At 37.1% G+C, this 22988-nt stretch overlaps 1 protein-coding gene across 5 annotated transcripts in view; it reads left to right on the top strand.

The window, feature by feature from the left end:
• Positions 1 to 22988, top strand: part of LOC131431193 (unconventional myosin-IXAb-like) — a 169991-nt gene that overhangs the window by 91627 nt on the left and 55376 nt on the right. For all 5 annotated transcript variants that reach the window (XM_058596758.1, XM_058596756.1, XM_058596757.1 and 2 more), the window contains 4 exons: positions 466 to 576; positions 4865 to 4986; positions 17036 to 17172; positions 17269 to 17504. In XM_058596758.1, coding sequence (XP_058452741.1) covers positions 466 to 576; positions 4865 to 4986; positions 17036 to 17172; positions 17269 to 17504 — 606 coding nt within the window. The remainder of the gene's footprint in view (positions 1 to 465; positions 577 to 4864; positions 4987 to 17035; positions 17173 to 17268; positions 17505 to 22988) is intronic.

The following is a 22988-nucleotide window of genomic DNA, read 5'->3' as shown; positions in this document are numbered from 1 at the left end:
TTAAAAACCCCTGAACGAGTAGTGTTGAGCACGATTTATGACCTGCTATATGATATCATTTGGTGCGTGATACAATATCATTTAAGGAACCATCCTAAGCGGATTAGCAGACAGTAAAAAACTGGAAAACGGAGGATCGTAAGCTTGAAGTGAGCGATCGGTTGACGTAATTGGGCTGTCATTCCAACTGTGAAATATGTTAACAGCACTGCTCACATGGCATCTAGCCATCAGTGAACATGAGCGCCAGCTCATTTCCAGTTCCCTATTACTCTGCATCATAATTTATTAATTTTAGAACAATTACTTGTTTTTACAGTGTGGGTTCCTCCGGTTGTGTCGATATTTCACCAATAACCTTCCAAACATTTTTATTTTCAGTTATATAATTTTAGGAATTTTTTTTCTATAGAACAAAACATTTCCCATGTTCTAAAGCCAAATTTTCTTTCGGTCTCTTTGCAGGTGTACGTAGGAGCACTTTCTCTCCACTATGAAGCGCTTAGCGTGGAGGCCTCGAAGCAAACCACGGCAGAGGAAATCGTTTCCTGCATTGTCGAGCGGTTAGGATTGACGGTAAGTTTTTTTTGTCGATATTTAGCCGTGAGTTTCTCTAAAATACCAGAAAATAAACCTAAACTGGCTTGAAATATAAACTGATCAATTAGGTGAATGGTGCCAGTGCCAGTTTGCTTTCGTACCTCGTCCAAGACAGTCGACAAAATATACCGCTTACGGCCGGAACGACAGAAACAACGAACAATACAGTGCTGTACTGTAAATAATAATATGATTTGTGTTTTTTGTTTTAATTATAGAGGTTTAAGCCTTAAGGCCATTCGCCTCTTCAGGCCAGAGAAATTTTCTGATCCTATGTGCGGGGTAGGGAATCGAATTAACTAAACTGATCAATTAGGTGAATAGTACCGGTGCCAGTTTGCTTTCGTACCTCGTTCAAGACAGTCGACAAAATATTCCGCTTACGGCCGGGACGACAGAAACAACAATACTGTGCTGTACTAAGAATAATAATATGATCTATCAGTTCGCTTTCTCATCTCATCCAAGTCAGCCGATAAAACAAAACCGCTTACGTTCGGGACAGAAGAAACCAAGTACAGTATTGTGTAGTGAACAATAGAACGACCTCGAAATGAGTGAACCAAACGAACAAAAGCTACCGCCGACACGAAAGATTACAATTGTTGTTGACTTCAGACAGTGCAAAATTCGACCTTCGATACGAGAATTTGAATGTTTGCTTAAGGAGCAAATGCATCTTGACATTAAACGTGTGCATTTACTTCAATGCAACAAGACCAATAATATTGTTTATATCCAGTTCTATAAAGAGTTGGATGCAATTCAGTTCGCTAAAGACAATAATAATGTGCACTATGTGGAGCATGAAAATATCAAGTACAACATTCAACCTCAAGTGTCATCGATCCTTATATTCGCAAAACTATGTCCCAATACGGAGAGATTCTCTCTATCGAAAAAGAAAAGTGAAAAATTTTTTTCCCCGGTATTCTAAATGGTGTACGTTTGTTACACATGCGCTTGAGGAGGCCTATACCTTCTTATGTGACATTCGGTCAGGATACAAGAATCCCGTGCAAATCACTTGTTACCTATGACAATCAGATGGCCACATGTCAATATTGCCAAAAAGCTGTTCACTACGGTAAGCCATGTGATAAACCGGACAAGGAGACAACTATACCAAAGAACAACGGTGCTTCCTTCACATCAACCCCAAGCAACCCCAGTACACCTGTGACAGTCACCAACAACAGTGAAGCATCCCCTTCAACGAAACCATCCAACATAACCCCTATAGAACAAAGTACACCAGCTGCAGTTAACAGCTTACCATCCAACCAACCAGCAACTGCAAACAATGTACAACAAGGCGCATCTACAGTAACTAGCAACGAAAAGAAGACGGAAATCGACAACAATACCACCGATGCGGCAATGAATGACGATACGAACCGCGAACAAACTGCCCATCAATCCTCGCAGGAGAAAAATGGAAGCTCATCTCCCCCTAGAAAAAGGGTGACAACGAAATCCAATACAAAAAAAAATTATCTAAAAACTAAGCTAAATGGGTCACGTAAAGCTTGTACGCAAATAGGCCTGAATAAAATTTTTTTAAGGCCATCGTCCAAGTATCATGCGCGCGGGTGGTTTTAGGAAGTTTTCGATGGAAATTTTGAAAAACTTGCCAAAACCAAAAACATACAGACCTTTGAAATACTTTTATCTATTTACAGGGTGAAAATGGCTGGAAAATTCTGAGGATTTTCCGAGTCTTATCAAAAATAGCACTGAAAAAATGAGCTTTTTTGTAATCTTTCAAAATTATTTGAAAACATAATTCGATGGAATGAAAAACTTTGCTTCCGCCGTTTTCCGATAGTTGGCTGTACCGGCTGAGGCTGGTCAAAATACATAGATGATAATGCCTTTAAAGTGAGTGTGTACAGTGCCTAACGAATTGTCATCGCCGTTTCAGTGACAGTTGTTCTTGTTTTCGTGTTATTCATGCTCGAAAATGTCTGTTTACTTTTCTGTTACAATTCGAAAAAAATTGCAGCTGAAGCGCATCGAATGATCTCAAAAACTTACGGTGATGCTGCTCTGAGTAAAAGAACATGTCGGGAGAGGTTTCAACGTATTAAAAGTGGTGATTTCGATGTCGAAGACAAACATGGTGGAGGAAGAGAAAAGATGAACAACTAGAAGCATTGCGTGATGAAGATTCGTGCCAAACCCAAGAATAGCTTGCCGAATCGTTGGGAGTGAGTCAGCAAGCCATTTCAAAACGTCTCAAGGCCCTGGGCATGATTCAGAAAGAAGGAAACTGGGTACCGTACGAGTTGAAACCGAGGGACATCGAGCGCGGTCTATTTGTATGAGAGCAACTGCTTCAAAGACAAAATCGTAAGGGGTTTTTACATCGAATCTTAGCCGGTGATGAAAAGTGGGTTTGATACGATAATTCTAAACGCAGGAAATCATGGGAAAAGCCCGGGCATGCTACTTCGTCGAAGGCAAAACCGAATATTCGCGGCGCCAAGGTTATGATTTGTATTTGGTGAGATAAGCTCGGTGTGATATACTACGAGCTCTTAAAACCGGGTGAAACCATCACAGGAGATCGCTAAAAGAAAAGCGGCCACAGTATCAAGAGCGACATGACAAAGTCATCCTCCAACACGACAATGCTCGGCCTCACGTCGCAAAAGTGGTCAAAAAGTACCTGGAAACGCTGAAATGGGAAGTCTTGCCCCACCCGTCGTATTCCCCAGATGTCGCCCCTTCTGACTTCCACCTATTCCGTTCGATGGCACACGGCCTGGCAGATCAACATTTTCAATCCTTCGAAGAGTTGGAAAAATGGATTGCTTCATGGATAGCGTCAAAAGAGGACTCCTTTATTCGAACCGGGATCCGAAAATTGCCGGAAAGATGGGAGAAAGTTGCCGGAAAGATGGGAGAAAATTGCCGGAAAGATGGGAGAATATTTTGAATAATACATCTGTAAGCACTTTTTCGCAATAAAGCTTTTAATTTTGGAAAAAAACGGCGGAAGCAAAATTGTCCACCTGATACACACCTAGAAAATATCGTGTAAATTTACGTCTTATCAAACCGACATATACGAGCGTCAAAAATGACTCATTTTTACAGTAGATCTGGCATACATTTTTAAGTGTTGAAGCATGTAAATTTATTCGTCTGCTGTAAAAGTAGTGTATGTTCGACACATATGTAAATCAATCTTGTAAAATTCAGTGATTTTACGAATTACGTTCTTATGATTTGAGTCATATGCGGATTTACGTCACCGGTAAATTTGATTTTTTTTTGCTGTGTATAAGTAATATGAGAAAGTCATTCTTACACCACTAGGTGGATTAGAAAAGGTTTTTTTAATACGAATTTTTGAAGTTATGCGTTTTTTGTTGTGGACTTTTTTTCATGCGGTACCTATCCCCCGCATAAAAACGATTTAAGCTTATTTGAATCCTTTGAGAGTTTCTGAGAGGAATATACTAGGACCATTTCTTTTTTGTTGTTTGTGAACAAAGATCCAAATGTTCTTCTCAATAAGAATCTAGCCGTTCATGTTTCGAAGATCGTTGTTGACTGTTTGAGGCTCGAATCCTTAGCAGATCGAGGACATGCAATTTCTAGTTCGACCTTCAGTCAGCGATGTGTTTGACTTCATTGCAACTTCAACACAGCTTCGTTATCGATTGCTTTCAACTTAGTTCAATTCATAAAAAGGCAAAGCAAAGCTTCAAGCCGGAATTAAAAGAAATACGAACGGTGTTCAAAGATATATTGGCAAACTTCTGAATTATATTTGGTAGCCTAAAAATATAATACGCGAATAATATTCCAGCCCCGGCCAATCTGTGTTCTCGCGTCATCGTTCTTGCATTTTTCGGATGACAGCATCTTTAAACTGACATATTTTACAAACTTTCTGTCTGTTCGAAGCCCAGCCACGGCTCGGTGCAATTGAAAACAGATGTTCGAGAGAAAGTTGATCTCTTCATCCGCCTTATGATTCCGAGTATTTCGCGAAAACAAACAAAACAGGCGTGTTGTTTACCCGTCCGTACTGACCACGATATACTGGCTAGCTAGTCACGCCCGGTAGTCCAGCCATGAGCCGTTCCGGCCAGGTGAGCTGGTGAGATTACCGGACGGCTAGCGGCCGAGTAAACAAATCGCAGGCATCGTTTTTTTCCGTGGTTTCGACGCTGCTGCTTGTTGTTAGCCTTGGATATCTACCTAGAGTTTTTAAATTGATTTATTGTTTTTTTTTCTTTTCCTTTTCTAGGGCAACAACTATGAACTGGCCGAGGTGGCCGGTGAGTGTAAGGAACGACGACTCTCGTCCCACGAGAAACCCGTCTCCGTGATGCTGCTGTGGCCGATGCATTCGGAGAAAGATTTTCATAGGTGAGTATGTTACAGATCCGTTGCACTGCTTTATGGTAAATCGGTATTTGTTTTAAGCTCAACTTTACAAAGTATCTGGTATCAGCTTTTTTTTGGCTTACGGGGAGATTTCTTGAATTGCACATTTCGTCCTTTTGTTTTGTAACATCAACCCTAACCATTGATGGGTTATGATTGCATGGTCCTACTTTCGCTGCAAATGTATTTCAACGGGTATGTCATGTCTCACATTGGACTTGGCATGTTTGTGTAATGAATACATTTATTATTGTTTTGCGCGTCCAACGTCCACTCACCAATCATTTCACGCATCTTCGAAAAGCGTAAACAGTACTGCCTCACTTGCCGAGAGGAATTCCATTTCCCCTCCACATTCCTACCAGTCCGGGACCGTCTTGCAAATTGCGGTATGTGTACGTACGTACGTACGTACAATAACAACTGATTCAAATGGTGTACGAATGCAAACAAACAGCGCTCGATTCGTTAGTCGTTAGTTTTTAAGAACATTTCCAAACGGAAAAATATTTTACATCACTTCAATTGATCACACAACCAACCTAGACCAATCTACTATGGTGGGTGCGGTCATTAATCGAGCTTGACAGATGTCAGGCAGCAGTCATCTGTATGTCATTCAACCGCAATAAATTGTTCATCTCTAGTGTTTTTTATTTTCGTTTATTTCGCCGTCGGCTCCAAATTTTGCGAACCACAATTCCGTTCTCACGGTAGTTGAAAATTTTCCTTCGACATCTGTTTTATAACCGAAACACTTTCCATCCTGAATACTTCCATATGGTCGGTATATTGACTGCCATGCCAGATTCGCGAACCTCCCACAGGGTAGTAATCTATACACGATCATAAAAAGAAAATATTTAGCAAAAATTTCTCACCACGCGGTCCATAACAATTTGGTTGTTGGATTTTTCGTTCCCATCCGGAGTTACGACGCTCGGTAATCCATTGCAAGATGGAAAGTAAAGGAAAGGCGAGGATCTTTCAGGAAAGTGAAGATCACATCCTGAACAGCTGTCATACGGATTGGTTGCAGAGTGATGATGAAACATGTGGTTTCACCGTCATCATCGGTGAAAGTGCTTAAAGTGGGTCAATCGTGACTACTGGCTAGTTACCAGTGTGATCAAGGCTCCTGTCAGAGTTTATCCTCTGTTCTTCATAATTGCTAAAATACTTCACCACTATGTTAAACAGATTGATTCTGTAATAAGTTAAAAAAATTAATGAAAATTATCTTTATACTAATAAGGTTTGTTTGCGATAAAATCTGGACCGGTTAAATTTGAAATAAAACAAATTTGCTGTTAGTTCAATTCAAGATGCATGTTTTATTCGTTTAATTGCGCATTACAAGTCATCTTGATATTAATTCCAGTTACTCAATAAGGTTGCCTGAAGAAACTACGAACTTTCGAGTTCACTCCAGTCATTAGGGTCTGTGCAGACTTTTCTGCAACCGACTTAGCTGCTTCAGTTCAAGATTTTCGAAATTTTCCTATAGTTTTAAAGACTGTCCCAGAAAGTATGGACGCAACCAAAAACCGCTGCCATTTCGCAATGGTTCAGAATCTGTCAATTTTTATGGCTGCGTCCTGTTGTTTACACTCTTCTCTAACCACTTGTGCAGTTGTTTATTCGTTTTCATTAGTTCGTTTCGAAATGCGTGGACTGTCAGCAGAACAACGTCGAAAAATTGTGTACAAATGGTGCACAGAACGCAGACTGTCACTGAGAAAGATAGCAAAAATGGAAGGAGTAAGTGAAAAAGCCGTGCGAAATGCAATCAGGAAGTTCGGTGAGGATAACACCTTTGAGGATAAACCGAAAACGGGTCGACAAAAAGGTCCTGCTAACCTTCAGCTGGATAAACGTATACTGAAGGCATTCGAGCAAAAGAAGGAGGTTTCAGTTCGGGATGTGGCAAAAAAAGTGGGCACTTCGAAGTCAAATGTTCTTCGTGCTCAAGAACGTTTGAATCTTTGAACCTGTAAGAAGAAGAAACAACCAAAACGTAGTCCGAAACAAAAAGCATCGATCAGGCCGAGGGTTCGAAAGATGTACAACACGATTCTTGCTGGAAATTTGAACTGCATAATCATGGACGACGAAACGTACGTGAAATTCGATTACAAATCCTTGCCGGGACCACAATGTTATACGGTGCGAGAAGGGCAAGTGTTAAACCAAAACCGAAAAATTGGGTAAGAAAGCTATGGTCTGGCAAGCAATTTGTAGCTGCGGTAACATTTCGAAACCCTTCATCACCACTGCTTCAATGAACAGCGAAATATACATCAAGGAATGCTTACGAAAACGTTTTCTACCCATGATTCGAAGCCACAAGGATCCTGTTGTCTTCTGGTCAGATCTTGCTTCTTGCCCCTACTCGAAATCAACGGTAGAATGGTATACTACCAAAAATGCCACTTTCGCCCCAAAAGACATGAATCCACCAAATTGCCCACAACTTCGACCAATTGAGGAATTTTGGGCATTAACGAAGGCACATCTTAGGAAACACGTCTCGGCAGCCGAAACCATTCAACAGTTCGAAAAGATTGGAAAAAAGTGCCAAAACTTGTCGCCAAGAAGTCTGTACGGAATTTAATGAGGAACGTTCGCAATAAGTTGCGCCAGCTAGTCTACAATGCCTAAGTAGCAAATGTTGAGAATAATATTCTGTTGTTGTAGTCTAATATTATCAGTATATCGAATAAAATTTGAATATCTAACACTTGTGAATTATTTACAGCGAAATCAAAGTGCGACCATACTTTCTGGGACAGTCTTTAGCTTGTAGTTTATATTCAGAGAGTTCTCTTTTCACGAACCCCCAATATCGCTCGATCGCAACTCAGAGATGGATTCACCTCTTTCGTTACAAAATGGACTCGATTCACTTTATACCATTCCAAAACATCTTTGGCGTAGTGACAAGATGCAAAATCATACCAGAATTGCGAGGGAGCGTCATTGCAGCAGGGACTAATAGCAATACCTTCTTTAGGCGTTCGCCTTCCCATTGTTGGTGGGCTTGACGGAATTGCAAACATCATCAGATACAACCCATTAGTGTTACAATTTGATAAAGATATGGGTTACAGACTTTTCGCTTCATTATTGAATTAAATGAATGAGATATGGAACAACTTGAACAAGATGTTGATTGCATTATACTCCAATATCCGGGATTTGAGAGGCCGGTAGGGCTTAACTAAGCTTTGTTTTATGTTTCATTTTCATACTACCGGTCCTTATTGCAAGTGTGAAGTGGAAATTAAGTGGAATGAACGTATCCAAATTAGGTTTCACACGATGGCAGCAGATGAACGGTAAATCAAGTTCATCTTTGATGTTTATTAGTGGTTTTTTGTACTATGGAATACTGTGGAATGAGATATTTTTTACCCCGACTTTAACCCTTTAACCATTTTGGTCGTTTACTGGGTGAAATGAGATAGAATATTGTAGAATAAATTAAAATAATAATGACTGAATAAATGAGCAAACCACTGATAGATGTCAAACGATGTTCATCCAGTTGGTTTTGTGAGGTTGTGTCGTTTTCGTGTGGGACCTGATAGATGAGATGATCTGTGAGTGAAATGTAAGAGGAAGTGCATGCAAGAACGGTAATAAAGGTCACCGTTTCAGCTCAGGACTAACGATCGACCAGTAATAGAGATTAAAGTGGGATAACGGTACCCCTTTTTTCTCACCTCCATTAGTCATCTCATATACGAAAACCATTATTTAGAATGAGATCTGTTGTCTATGTTTGATAGATTGACTTGAAAAGTACAATGAATTTTGGAGCATTTTATTCGAGTTCTCGCGTCGCTATAACAACAATATTGACAAATTTTCGAACTACTTTTTTTGCAGTATTACTTATGAGAATCGAATTCGATTTTATGACAATTCATTGATTAAAAATCGAGTATTCTGTAAAATAACATGGTGATTCTACCAATGAAATGACTATTAGTACATTAACCCTATTTAGAATCTATTAAAATAGAAAAAGTAATCCAATGTGTGTATGTATGTATTTATTTATATATGAATGTTTGTATGTATGTATATATGCAGGGCTTTTTTCACTTCTCTCTAAGGGACACGCTAATACACAATTTTTTGTATATCCTCCGCAAAAAGCCCTGTATGTATGTATGTACAATATACATTATATAAAAAAAACAACAAATACTAATCATAAGACACAAACATGAACACACTTAAAAAAAGTTTCATACAATCTGTTTGAATCAGCACAAAAAAAACAGTGACCAAGTGGGCATCATAGCCTAGGAACGCCTGTGTGTTGATTTAAAATAGAAGCTCATAGAAGCAGATCTTATCAGGGCTCCAGTGTAGAACTGAAACAAGGGACTGCTGCCACTGTGACTACTTACGAAAAAATGCCTTCTTTAGGCATTCTCCGCGCTAAATTTCCTTATTTCCCGTTCCGGTAGTGATGAAGCTTTGACTTGCTCGACCACAGCTACATAATGTCTGTCAAACCAAATATTTTTTTTTTGGAATCGCTTTGTCCTCTGTGACGTTCCGTTCCTGCTTAAAGTCTTCCAGCACATAAGTTTGATCGTTCATCATTCGCAGAAAAATTTCGTCAAATATTCGCGATACAATTTGCGTCGTACGGTTTATCGTTACGGTTCATTTTTATTTTTCTAGTCAAAGTACGTACAATATTCGCTTCACCATCGCGTCCTTCTGGTGGTTTCTGAGATCCGTTTTCGTTTCGCTCCCAGCCTTTCTGGCTGTTGTCGAACGTGTATCGGAAGATTTAAGAGCAACCAGCTTTTTTGCATGTTTTCTTACAGACATATCCGGATTTTCATTGCGACCGCATTCAATAGCTTTTAGCACATGCTCTTCTTTCGACGCCATCTTCGATCTGAAAGCTTGTAGTATTACCAAAAAATGTTTTTACAAAATAAACAGTTCGTTCACTAGTCTGCGAAATATTTCACGCGTTGATGAGTATCTCCAGAGATATACGTATCTAGATTTTGTCGCGAACTAGCCTTAAAGTGAAATTTGAATCATTGATCATTTATACACACTATTCATTTTGTCGTGAATACGACTTACTTTACTATGGGGCGCCTTTTCAAAATTTAGCCTCTGAGAGAGTGATAAGTTTTTGATCTTGAATATCTCCTGTTGTATCTAACGAATCAACATAATTCTTGCGACATGCCATCGGAAATATGATCACAATTGATAAAATTTTCAGTTGTGTGACATAATCTCAAATAGTTCAAAATTAAACTTTTCTGAAATGTTTGGTATAAACGAGTGTCAAAGATGATAATTTATAAGGCGCGTTTGCCTTTCTTGTATTTTGAAAGCTCATAGCTCAGTGATCCGTAGAAGGATTTATATAATCTAACCACCAATAGAATCGAAAATTTTCAACTTGAACGTGTATTGAAGTTGAACATTGAAGTTTTTCAATAGTACACTATTGAAAAACCTGTTTGATTTAATTCATGACAGCACCAGCCAATCAGAACGCGAGATGTCTGCATCTATACCAGAGCATCTATATAAAAGTTGAGTGGTTTATTTTTCCTACCATTTGCTGAGCAACTGTTCCCGAAACAAGACACACGAGAGCAAGTCGAGGACCTGTCGTCTCACTGTTTTCCGTTCTGCGAACAGGAAAGGAATTTTAGCAAAGGGGCTGTCCGTACACCGCTGCCAGTAGCAGGTATAAAATGAAATGTGATGTGAGAAACAGCGTCATTTAAGTTAAAGCAGCTACTCTGAACGCACGAGACACCGTCAGCACGATGACACCGAAAACCTGTAGAAAGGCAGCAAAACGTCCAGCAAGGCCCATTCAAAGCACTTTTAAGTGCCACAGATCATCCTAAAGAACTAGTTGAATTTTGTCGCTTTCCAACCATTTTCTGAACAACTGTTACCGAAACAAGACACACACGAGAACCATCTCAGATCTCAATATTTCCTACCAAAAGATTCATTAAGAAGGAAATAAAATAATTCGTACCGTAACTAACACATTCAATTACGAACGGCAATGCGAAAGCGAAAGTGATGATGTTGAGCACATCTTTTTACTAGTATGGGGTCTAGTGAAAATATGCCATGCGAAACAGGGTTGCCATATATACAAATTAATCTGCATTATTATTATTATTATTATTGTTATTATTATTATTATTATTATTATTATTATTATTATTATTATTATTATTATTATTATTATTATTATTAGTATTAAAAATGCTTCACGACATCCAGTTATGTCTCTGACATTACCCACCCGCCTTTTACTATAGCTTTCCTAATTTCAGGATCTGAAATATTTTGATAGCAGTGTGTTTTATAACGTTTTTCCAAAGTCGACATTTAATTTTGGACTCCCACTTCAAAAATCTGATGTGGTTAGGCTGCAGAATCGTTCATGAATTCGTTAAAATCGGACGTAGTGCTACTGAGAACCGGCAGCTCCATTTGAAGATATTGAGAACAATTAGGGCAAACCCAAGGCTTTCGTATTATGATATCGCCAAGAAAATCAGTGCCAGTCAAGGCACCGTCAGAATGACCAGCAGTAGTCAAACAGGACACTGAAATGTCCTAGCTTCGGCTGGACATATACTAAAATTGGAACGAGGACACTGAAATAATATTGAGCGCCTTAAAGACGCACCCAGAAGATGTACGATGGGACTCCTACGAAATACGAAGGATGCATTCTCATTGACGACGAAACATACATGATGGTTAATGTGTAGCTTCCCGGACAAAGCCATTGGTCAAAGTGACGTATCTTGCAAGCTCAAATTCATAATATAGCATATAATCTGGCAAGGTATTGGCAGCTGCGGACAAATAAAACACGTTTTCGTTACAAGGTAGAATCAGTATTCCCTCAGAATAAATCTGTAAATTTTTGGCCCGATTTGGTAAGCTGGCAATACAGCTGAGAAATGCTACAGTTGTATGGAGACAAGGTATGGATTTCTTCGAAAACGACATCAATCCATCCAGCTGTATTAATTTCACCTAATTAAGAAATGTTGTCTCTGAATGGTGGAACAAAATAGACACTCAGATTAATGAGCAGAGTGGCCAACATATGATGAGTGATAGCAGAAGAAAAGTTAGAGACTTCGGAATAATCGCTATTTATCCTATAAAGTGCAATTTTTTATATTTTTTACGTTTCGTTTTCGATTCTTCGGGGAACTTTTTGTCCAGTTTTACCGACTCAAGTCTTATATTTAAAACTCGATTCATCCAATATCAGGATGAGAGAAATCAACTCCATCTGTAGATTTCCTGATGTTGGAACCATGAAAAAAAATCTTGAAATAATAATATAATTTTTCTCACGAGATCATGCCTCTTGTTCATGAGCAAAATTATTCATATCATAAACAATAACTCTTCTCCCATGAAATTTTTCATAATATAAATCATTTTGCTCAACACATTATGAATAATAGGCTTGATCCCATGAGAAGACATGTTTCATGATTTTCATGAATTTTTAACATGATACCGGCAATAGAGTTTTATATATGTTTCACTGTAAATAATACAATCATTATTTTCGAGTCATTCACGTCTCCTTCCTTATGGACCAAACTGTAACCCTGATGGCTAGAGATTAGATCTGAATGATTCTGCCCAACGGATTTTTAAACACTATGAACACAAATAAAACTATAAATCCGCTTATATTTGCACTTCCATAAGTACATCGATATATGGATAAAATTTGAACGTCCAATCAATGATTGACCACTTTCAACAATAATATGCGACTAATATTTCCCTAAAAAATTTAAAACTTACGTCAACAAACGTTCAGACCCACCGAACGTTCTTCGGCGTAGTAATTCAGTATGTCTTAACGAAAAACCATAAAACTGACCTTTTCACCTTTTACATTTTCCACACCTCAAAGTCGGAACATTAAAAGTGTATATTTAGCTCACCGACTGTCTCATCACACGGACAAATGTTTCGCAATCATCTAATTATATCGAAAGCTTTTCTATGGGTTCAATCTTTTCGTTTATTTTTTTCCTGTTGTGGTAACGTTCAGTAGCGGAAAAAAACCCCGTTAAACCGAACCTTTCATCATTTGTTTTGCTTGAGCACATCTATAAAATTTCGTCATCGGCTGTTCCAGTTGTCCGTCGTTAAATAAATTTCTCGAACCTGTGCATCTCCTTATTGAGAAATTTTTTATTTACTTTATAGCTCAAGAGAACACCTACTAGGTAGAATATCGTAACAGAATTCCATCAAAATTATGTTTCTGGTAGCACAGTCGAGTACATTGCGGTACGAAACTCGATCATTCTTTACGGCGGAGTCCGCAGACGATTCTTAATGTATAGAATACTTGCAAGGATTACGTTTTCAAAAGATAGAATAATTACAATCCAGTGTATGGAATGATATCTTTGTGATAAAATTGCTCCTGATACAAAATAAAAATTGCATAAAAATTCATAAATTTCTTTAACCCTGTGTTTAATTAAACTTCGAACTGGGTGGTGCTACGATACGCTACTGACGGTTAGACTCCTTCCAGGTCAGGGTTCGAACATACAACTGTCTTGTAAGACCAGTGCCTTATGCATTGCACCGCCAATCCGGCAGAACAAATAAACGTAGACAGATGTGATATTTGTGGAAGAGAAAAAGTATCCTTGCTGTAGTCTTTTTCGTTAAAGAATGAAGATCGTTCACACATAAATCTGGACGTACACAGAACATTTTGATGTTTTAAACTCGAACTATTTCTTTCCCATAAAAGGAGTTTTAAGAATCAGCACAATTTCATAATAAATTATTAAAACTCATGTCATTGGCGCACATTTTTCCCTCTATTCTTTGATCTAGAACTGTTGGCACTTGGCACAGGTTTTGTTTATTATAATTGTACAGTAAGAAAGATTTGAATAAATTGTTGAATTTTGCATTCCTTGGAAACATTAGCATCGTGGCTCAGTTTGGTAGTTAGCATTGATCAAAATGAATATTTTTCTAACGATGATAATAAACCTTTGTCGAGGCACTTGCCAAGTAATTTCTGGGTTATACTTGAGATTGCAATCCACAGGAACACAGCGCTTGAAAAATCAGAGTTTTTTCAAATATTTTGTTTAATTCTCACATTTCAGGTGCTCAAAAGTCTTTTTGTTTTTCTCATGTTGAAAGGTGATCACTATGATAACCGACTTGTGGGCGAAGGCCAGGAGCGTCAGCAAACAACTCTCTCCCTGTCTGTATGTGTTTAGCAAATAACTGATTTTTACTAACTTAGAATCAAATGAAAGGTCTTAAGATCGCATGAAAAGTTTCTTTCGGTTCTGGAGATATAGGATAATTGGTGTAAAAATGTCGATTTCAAAACTAATTGTGACTTTCTCATATAGAATATTTTTTTAGTTAATGATCAAAAACATTGTTTCCTGATATATCAATTCCCAGTTTTCGGAACTCACTTCATTTTCTCAGAAATAGCAAACCCGATCTTCACAAGGTTAGGCTAAAATGAAAGGTTCCAAGGTCTCATATCTATTAAATTTCATCCGGATTCGACTTTCGGTACCGGAATTAAAGAGTGAAGTAAAATGCACGCTTAAAATCTCATACCGTCAATTAGAGCGACGATTCAAAAATCGGAAAACTTCCAAATTTTGCTTCAAACTGTTTCAAATCGTAGTTTATGCTAACAGCTGGCCAAACGTACCTATCGATTTCCAGTTTCCGGTTCCGGAAGTATTGAAAATTTGGTCAAAAACTTAATTTTTCAAGTTTTTTTAAGAACCCTTTATTAATATTTATGAAAATATGAGTAACACGACAGATCATCACACCGTTATATGAATTGAAACAGACTTTTCCAAAATGATCATGTGACAAATAGCGAATTCCATCAAATTGGGTGATAAATTTCTCTGGTTTGTAGATTTTAGTAATCGACGACCGATTACTTGTAACTGTTAAATTTTTACGGACTTCGGGCAGAGCGGTTTTCGGAAGTACCGGAAATAGTGGAGAAAGACTCCAAAATAAAGCACTCTTCGTTTTCTCAGAGACGATAAATCCGAATTTTATAAACTAAAATTCAGATTCAGATTATTGTGCCATAAAAAAAATTCTAATTTTTTCCAAATCCTTCCGGTTCTGGAATTACAGAGTGATAAGTTTTCAAATTTTCAATCTGTAATAAAAAATGAAGATTCAAAAATCTTTTAAATTGAGGTCAAATCTATCCAAATTTGTTGTCCGTGTTAGTTGATGATCATTTTCGGATATACTAGGTTCCGAAATTAGCGGAAATAATAATCAAAAATTCCAAAACGGAACTCACTTCGACATGTATAGAATGCTTAATCGATTGCCACACACGTATTAAAATTGAAAAAAAACACGTATTTAAAGTGCTGGTCTTTTGGTTTCATGCAAAATTACTAATCTGACTTGTAGTTTCGGAATTACCGAATAAATAAACATTCCGATTTGGATGGGTTTGAGCTTTGAATCTAACTTTTATTTATACTTCGCCTCAGAATTTTATTTTTTTGGCATTGACTCATGTGGACAACAGTTGACGAATTTTTGTAAACTTTAAGATTTAGATATAGACTGAAAACATAAGGATTTAGTCAAGCTGACTTTCATTTAGATGCATTCTCATGTCGTGTTAATTTATACCTTATGATCAAAATTGACGCGGACTAAACCAGAAAAAAATATTTTTTAGATTTTAGTACATTTCTTTATCCGCGATCGAGTCACCCGGAGTAAATATTTTAGTTTTGGAAATAGGAAAAAGCCACAGGTGGCCAAATCTGGCGAATACGGTGGCTGAGCAATGTCTTTCGATTCGCGTTTGGCCAAAAATTCAGTCACAATCATGCTAGAATGCGACGGCGCGTTATCGTGGTGTAAAATTCATGAATTGTTTGCCCACAAATCCAGCCGTTCACGTGCATCCCAGAATACTGAAGCCATAACCTTCCCAGCTGACTGTGTTTCCTTTGGATCTTTCGTACGCGGTTCACCGTCCGTATGATTCCGAATTGAAATGATAGATCCATGTTTCATCCATTGTCACATATCGACGCAAAAAAATCTGATGTATTGTTTGTAAATATGGACAAACACAGTTCTATATCATGAACACGTTTTTGAGTAAACACGGTTCCCACTTTTTTATGTTTTCTGGAGTGACCTCTTCCATTGGACGATCAGAACGTTAGCCATCCTCGGTGTCAATACGACCACGTTTGAATTCAGCAAACCAATAACTAATAGTTTTTTTTTCAATGGAGCAGAGTACGTGTAACACTTTTGAAGTAATTCCAGAGCCTGTAGGGTATGTTTTTTTTTTCGTACAGAAACAATGATTAATTAACACAAGAAATTGTTTGGAATCCATTGTTTCGAAAGTGACAAATGTAGCTTCATTTAAATAGTTGTCACTTTTTTCTAACTAATCGAAATGTCATGAAATTTCACACATAGTCTTTTGAAAGTTGGTACTTTATAAACGTCATATGGATTTGGCAAAGGTAACGCCATCTGTGCGGCAGTCACACTTTTTATTGAGTGATGTATTATTTCTATTTCCATTTATCTTTTTCAAATGGTAACTGATTGATATTGTTAAATTTTTAAATTGACTCCCTGCATTCCGGTTGCAAGGTTCTACATTTACGCAAGAGAGGCGAATTTTTTATGAAATGAACCGGAACCACCCTAGCTTTTCGTACAGTCGCCGGAAATAGCGAAGCCGGCTAAATTTGGCTTGTTTATCAAATCGAATTTGACGCCCAGATGAAAGGTTTGATTCGCACCGCATGTGGTGTGAAGTGCTTCTTCGCATGCAACATTCTTTGATCGTGATCAGAAGTTTATTACTTGTGTTGTGGTAGCAAAGCTCACGTTTAATTACAACCTGCATCAAAATTAACTGTCCGTTTATCCTTTCTGCTTTCAGGTTTTATTTGCGCGAAAGACAAAGCGATGTTCCTTGGCTAGATAATTACGGACTGGATCCACAGATACTAAGAGACTTTATACCATTTTTATGTCAGAAAGACAATAGAGAATATCCTGATTTGTGCCAATTGCCAGGTAAGTTTGATACGAAATCCCTTTTCAAAAAAAAAAAAAACGATTCGTTATATACATTCCGTTTTTTTTTGTTTTTCGTCTACGTCTCTAATGCAGACCTCAATGAATCGACACTACTGGAGAACCTGCGCCAGCGCTTCGATGCCGGTCATATCTACACATACGTCGGGAGTATCCTGATAGCTGTCAACCCGTTCAAGTTCCATCCGATCTACAATCCCAAGTATGTGCGGTTGTACCAGAATCAGCGAATCGGCCCGATTCTACCGCCGCATATCTTTGCGATTGCCGATAATGCGTACTACAATATGCTGAAGGAGAAACGGAATCAGGTAAGATTTCACACAATATGGATCCCAAATATTTTCCTGATCCCTTTGCAACGTGTTCGATCTCGCGCGACTCATTCTTGCACTGTTTCTAACAATACGGATAAGTTGCGACACATGTTGCCACAGCATCGCAGCGAATGAAGTGTGGTAATCCGTTTCACACTACGGCGGCGGTCACGCCTAGTGGCTGCGGTAGATTGACGAAAACTATTTCCATAAAATTTGTCTCAATCCGCCATTAACCGGCATGGGATCCATCCTCATTCCGGCACGGTACGGCACGGCACGGTTGTGGTCGTTTCGATTCTTTGTTTCTGCATCGGTCGCCGCCGGGTAAAACGGGCCCGCGAACCGAGGGAAAAACAGTCATAATTCATCGCGTTTAATAGAAATAAATAAGTGTCCCTGACAGTACAAAGAAAGCATGCCGCCGTTCGAGCGTGGTAAAGGCGGTGATCGTTCTGCTATTGAGACCGATCCGAAATTCCGATGTGGAAAAGGAAAATTTTTCAAAATATATTGGGATTCGGACCGGTGAAAATGGGAGGGTAAGCGTGCACGATTTTGATCTATTATAATTTCTTCCCTTTTTTCCCCCAACGCTATTACTCTTTTGCGATTTGATAAGATCACGCTGATGTCATTTTATCCGAAAACCAACTTGAAAACACTATAAAATTAGGTACTTATTAAGAAATCGATTGAACGATCCATAATTACCTTGTGTGAAGTAACAGTTATTTATTATTACTCTAGACTCGCCTTCGAAATACATTATTCCACAGCTTTAAAATTATCTTTACTTTTAGAAACCCATGCTTCGGAACAATGCTACAATTAAATTATCAAATGAAAAGTTCAAAACAAATAAGCTCAACCCGATCAACAGAGCATAACAGGATTCTATCAAAATTATATATGATCCTGATATTTATATCTCATTATGTTATAAATAAGATTCCAAATCAGAAGCAAACATTCAGATTTTATTAAGATTATAACAAGTCCAGATATTATATTAAGGGCCGTTATATTTCAGATAAAACTATACTAGAGAATTGAGAAAAAGAGAGCTCAAACACTTTTGTCGAACATGTTTTTGACTTTCAACTTCAATAAACAGCAGTAACAAACATTTCCAATTTCACATCCCTGAAGATAATTTGATATTTGATTTCAAAATGACGGCCTAAATTTTAAATGTGAGAACGTTCCTAAGTAATTAATACTTAAATTGTGTAAAGTTTTTATTCAAATATTAATTTAAAATTGAAAATAAATATTCTTCAAGGTGATTTTTCCCTTTTTCTCTTACGAACAAAGAAAGGTAAGGCAAAAACTTTAAAACTCGACTAAAAATATTGGAAAAAGTGGATTATCGGTGACCGATTTTTGTTTCCGAAAACACAGAGTGATAAGTGTCAAAAATTTCAAAACGTCTTCAAAAGTGACGCTGCAATAAACGAAAAACAAAATCTAAACTGGGCTCAAAACCAAAATCTAAACTCAGCCCCTGGCCCCTCCCTAAATCAAAAACAGATATATAATTATTTAGAAGGTCTCAGACATGTGTTACACAAATTACAAGACAGTAAACGCAATGAAATGTAATGCAATATCAGTTCAAATGGAAAAGTTTAAAGTTCAACACCCGTAAAAGGCACACCGAGAATTAGGTACATAAGCAATCTTCGGTAAAATTATTTTGAATTATTGGGCCCCTCCCGAAAAGAAATCCTGGGTACGGGCCTGAATCATGAATCAGACAAAAACGATTTATCGCACCATAATACCTTCGATTTGAAACGTTCAATCTATCCATATCTGATAAATTTATGATAGAATCATTTCATAGTAATTTGATTACTTCCAATTTGGAACCACGAGCTGGGATTCGAAATTTGCAATTAGAATTTAAAGCAACCGGCCCGCATTATGAGATTTTCCATTTGAATCATTTGAATTCATCTAAGTAGATATTTCACAATCAAACCAGAATGAACGTTAAATTTTGATGATTTTTGAACATTACTTGCTGGGCTTCTGGCTGCGGATATCGCAAACTAATGTGACTAGGCAATTGGTTGATGATCAATCATAAAAACTTGCTGTTCGAATCGATGTTATATATACTTCTTCTGATTTTTCACTGTCTTTCAAACGAATTTTTATTCTAATCTAAATTTACGAAAATCGATTCAGCCATCTCCGCAAAAAAATGTGCACATTTTAATCAAATATGCCCGCCAATATACACATACACATACGACACACACACTCACCGACAGAAAATTCACTACTTCAACTGAACGAGCGAACTGAATCGAATGTTACTGGAAAGTAGGCCCGCTTGGCACAAAGAAGAAAAAGCTGGAAAACTATCATTTATTAATTAATTTCCTCAGATTCTATAAGGTAGTTTTGTTTCACTGAATTTAGTCATTTCCGTTCATTCACAACTTTTCTTTAGTACCAAAAGAAAGCTTGCTCATTGTTCTAAAATAGCCCCTTTGTCATTCATATGCCGGTTGGAATGGAAATACGAAAGAGGGAGCGAGAAGAGCGATAGATTATTTTTGTATCAATATGGACTTACACTAGTTATTATATGATGCCAATATATCCTTCCAACATCAGTTGGTTTTCATGCCCCGATACAATCGTAGCGTATGGTGGCAACTCAAAACTTCCCGGTTCGGAACCAGTCGCTTAACCGTGCATGACTTTTTTTTATGGCAAATCAAATCGCCTAAAGGTATGCAATTTCATCTCACTTCGTGAAATCTAATTTTAGAATTGCACGGTAAAGCCTTTCCCCCCCAAAAAAGGCTTATAATTCGTACTAAATTTGTAACAAATTTAGATATAATATTGATATTTACATATCAAGGTAAATTGAGTAATAATTTTTGTTATTTTAACTATTAACGAGGCCAAGATTATGACTAGCTTAGATAGAAACAACCCCAGATACAATTTTGTTCTCTCTTGTTGATCGGGAAGTGACATCAATTATATGGAGGTTTGTGTCATCTTTTTGGACACCAGTAGTTTTTCTGAGCAGTAGATAGTGTTTGAATTACATAGATTTAATGAAAAACGGCACAATTTTAAGTTTTTTTCAGTTTCATGTCTGAATATCTCGAGAACGAATTCATTTAGGAGAAGGATTTCTATTATTGCTTGCTTTTAATCCTTAAAATCATATTCTGGTGTTCAATTAACTATTTTTCATCAAGAACTTGAAGTTAATTTCCTTTTTTTATAGAACTTTTTTTTTTTTTTTTTTTTTTTTTTTTTTTTTTTTTTTTTTTTTTAAATAACTATTTATTGGAATATGAGTTAAAATTAAATTATTAAGATTTAAATTGGGTGTTCAGCCACAAGTGGTGACTTTTCAGCCCTGTTATATATATATATGATTTGGTTATTACCATGAAGACATCATTTGCTTCCGCAATTCTGAGATTTTTGTGTAGGGAAAATTCTAAACCTACTTGTATTGTGTAATGGGGAAAAGGAACTTATATACTAACTTACTAACTAATACAGAGAGCGAATCGATTCAATTGAAGATTGCATCGATTTTTGTCGGAATTTGCTTATAATATTATGTGACATTACATCTAATGGTTCTATATTTGTGAGTCTGTGTAACTCATTTGTACTAAACCAGGGAGGACGCTTCAGAATCATTTTCAGAATTTTATTCTGAATCCTTTGAAGCGTTTTCTTCCTGGTGGAACAACAGCTTGACCAAATTGGTACCGCATAAAGCATGGCTGGTCTGAAAATTTGTTTATAAATTAACAATTTGTTTTTTAGACAGAGCTTAGAATTTCTGTTTATAAGAGGATATAAACATTTAATATATTTATTACACTTTGCCTGGATTCCTTCAATGTGATCCTTGAAAGTGAGTTTTTTGTCATACGTTAAACCTAAGTATTTAGCTTGATCAGACCATGTCAATTCCAAGCCATTCAATTTGAGAATGTGATTATTGTTTGGTTTAAGAAAAGAAGCTCTTGGCTTGTGAGGAAAGATAATTAATTGCGTTTTTGCTGCATTTGGTTTAATTTTCCATTTTGACAGATAATCACTGAAAATATTTAAACTTCTTTGTAGGCGACTGCAGATCACTCTTAGATTTCTACCTGTGGCTAACAGACTTGTGTCGTCACAGAATAGCGATTTCTGACAACCAACGGGTAGATTTGGAAGATCAGAAGTGAAAATATTATACAAGATTGGAGCTACACTCGAACCCTGCGGAACACCGGCTCGTACGGGTAGCAATTCAGATTTACAATTCTGATAGCTAACCTGAAGAGTACGATCAGTTAAATAATTTTGAATCATTTTGATCAAATAAATAGGAAACTGGAAATCAGACATTTTTGCTATTAAACCTTTGTGCCAAACACTGTCGAATGCTTTTTCTATGTCTAGAAGAGCAACTCCAGTGGATAACCCAGAAGATTTATTTGATTTTATCATGTTCGTTACTCTGACAAGTTGATGAGTAGTTGAATGTTCATGACGAAATCCAAACTGCTCTGGTAAAAAAATTGAATTCTCATTTATATGAGTCATCATTCTTAACAAGATAATTTTTTCAAAAAGTTTACTGATAGAAGAAAGTAAGCTAATTGGGCGATAACTTGATGTTTCTGCTGGGTTTTTATCAGGTTTTAGGATAGGAATTACTTTAGCGTTTTTCCATCTTTTTGGGAAGTAAGCTAATGAAAAACACTTGTTGAAAATTTTAACCAGGAGTCTCAAGGCAACATCGGGAAGATTTTTAATAAGAATATTAAAAATTCCATCATTACCAGGAGCCTTCATGTTTTTAAGTTTTCTAATAATTGATTTAATTTCATCAAAATTCGTCTCAATAATGTCATCGTGTGATAACACTTGGGTTGAAATATGATCATATTTCAGTGAGACTTCATTTTCAATAGGACTCACAACGTTCAAATTAAAATTGTGGACACTCTCGAACTGCTGAGCAAGTTTTTGAGCTTTTTCGCCATTTGTAAGAAGTATTTGATTTCCTTCCTTGAGAGCAGGAATAGGTTTCTGAGGTTTCTTAAGAACCTTAGAAAGTTTCCAGAAAGGTTTAGAATATGGTTTAATTTGTTCAACTTCTTTAGCGAAATTTTCATTTCGCAAAAGAGTAAATCTATGTTTAATTTCTTTTTGTAAATCCTTAACTATGTTTTTCATAGCAGGATCACGAGAACGTTGATATTGTCGTCGACGAACATTCTTCAACCGAATGAGCAGTTGAAGATTGTCATCGATGATAGGAGAATTTAATTTAGTTTGAGCTTTGGGAACTGAAAGATTTCTAGCTTCGATAATATAATGATTCAAATTATCAATTGCTGTGTCGATATCCGCAGAATTTTCTAAAATAGTTTCATGATCCACATGATTTTCAATGTGAGATCTGTAATCCAACCAATTTGCTCTATG

The sequence above is a fragment of the Malaya genurostris genome, chromosome 2 (assembly GCF_030247185.1).
Source record: "Malaya genurostris strain Urasoe2022 chromosome 2, Malgen_1.1, whole genome shotgun sequence".
NCBI lineage: Eukaryota > Metazoa > Arthropoda > Insecta > Diptera > Culicidae > Malaya > Malaya genurostris.
The sequence above is the reverse complement of the archived record's forward strand: the minus strand, read 5'-3'. Positions and strand labels throughout refer to the sequence as shown.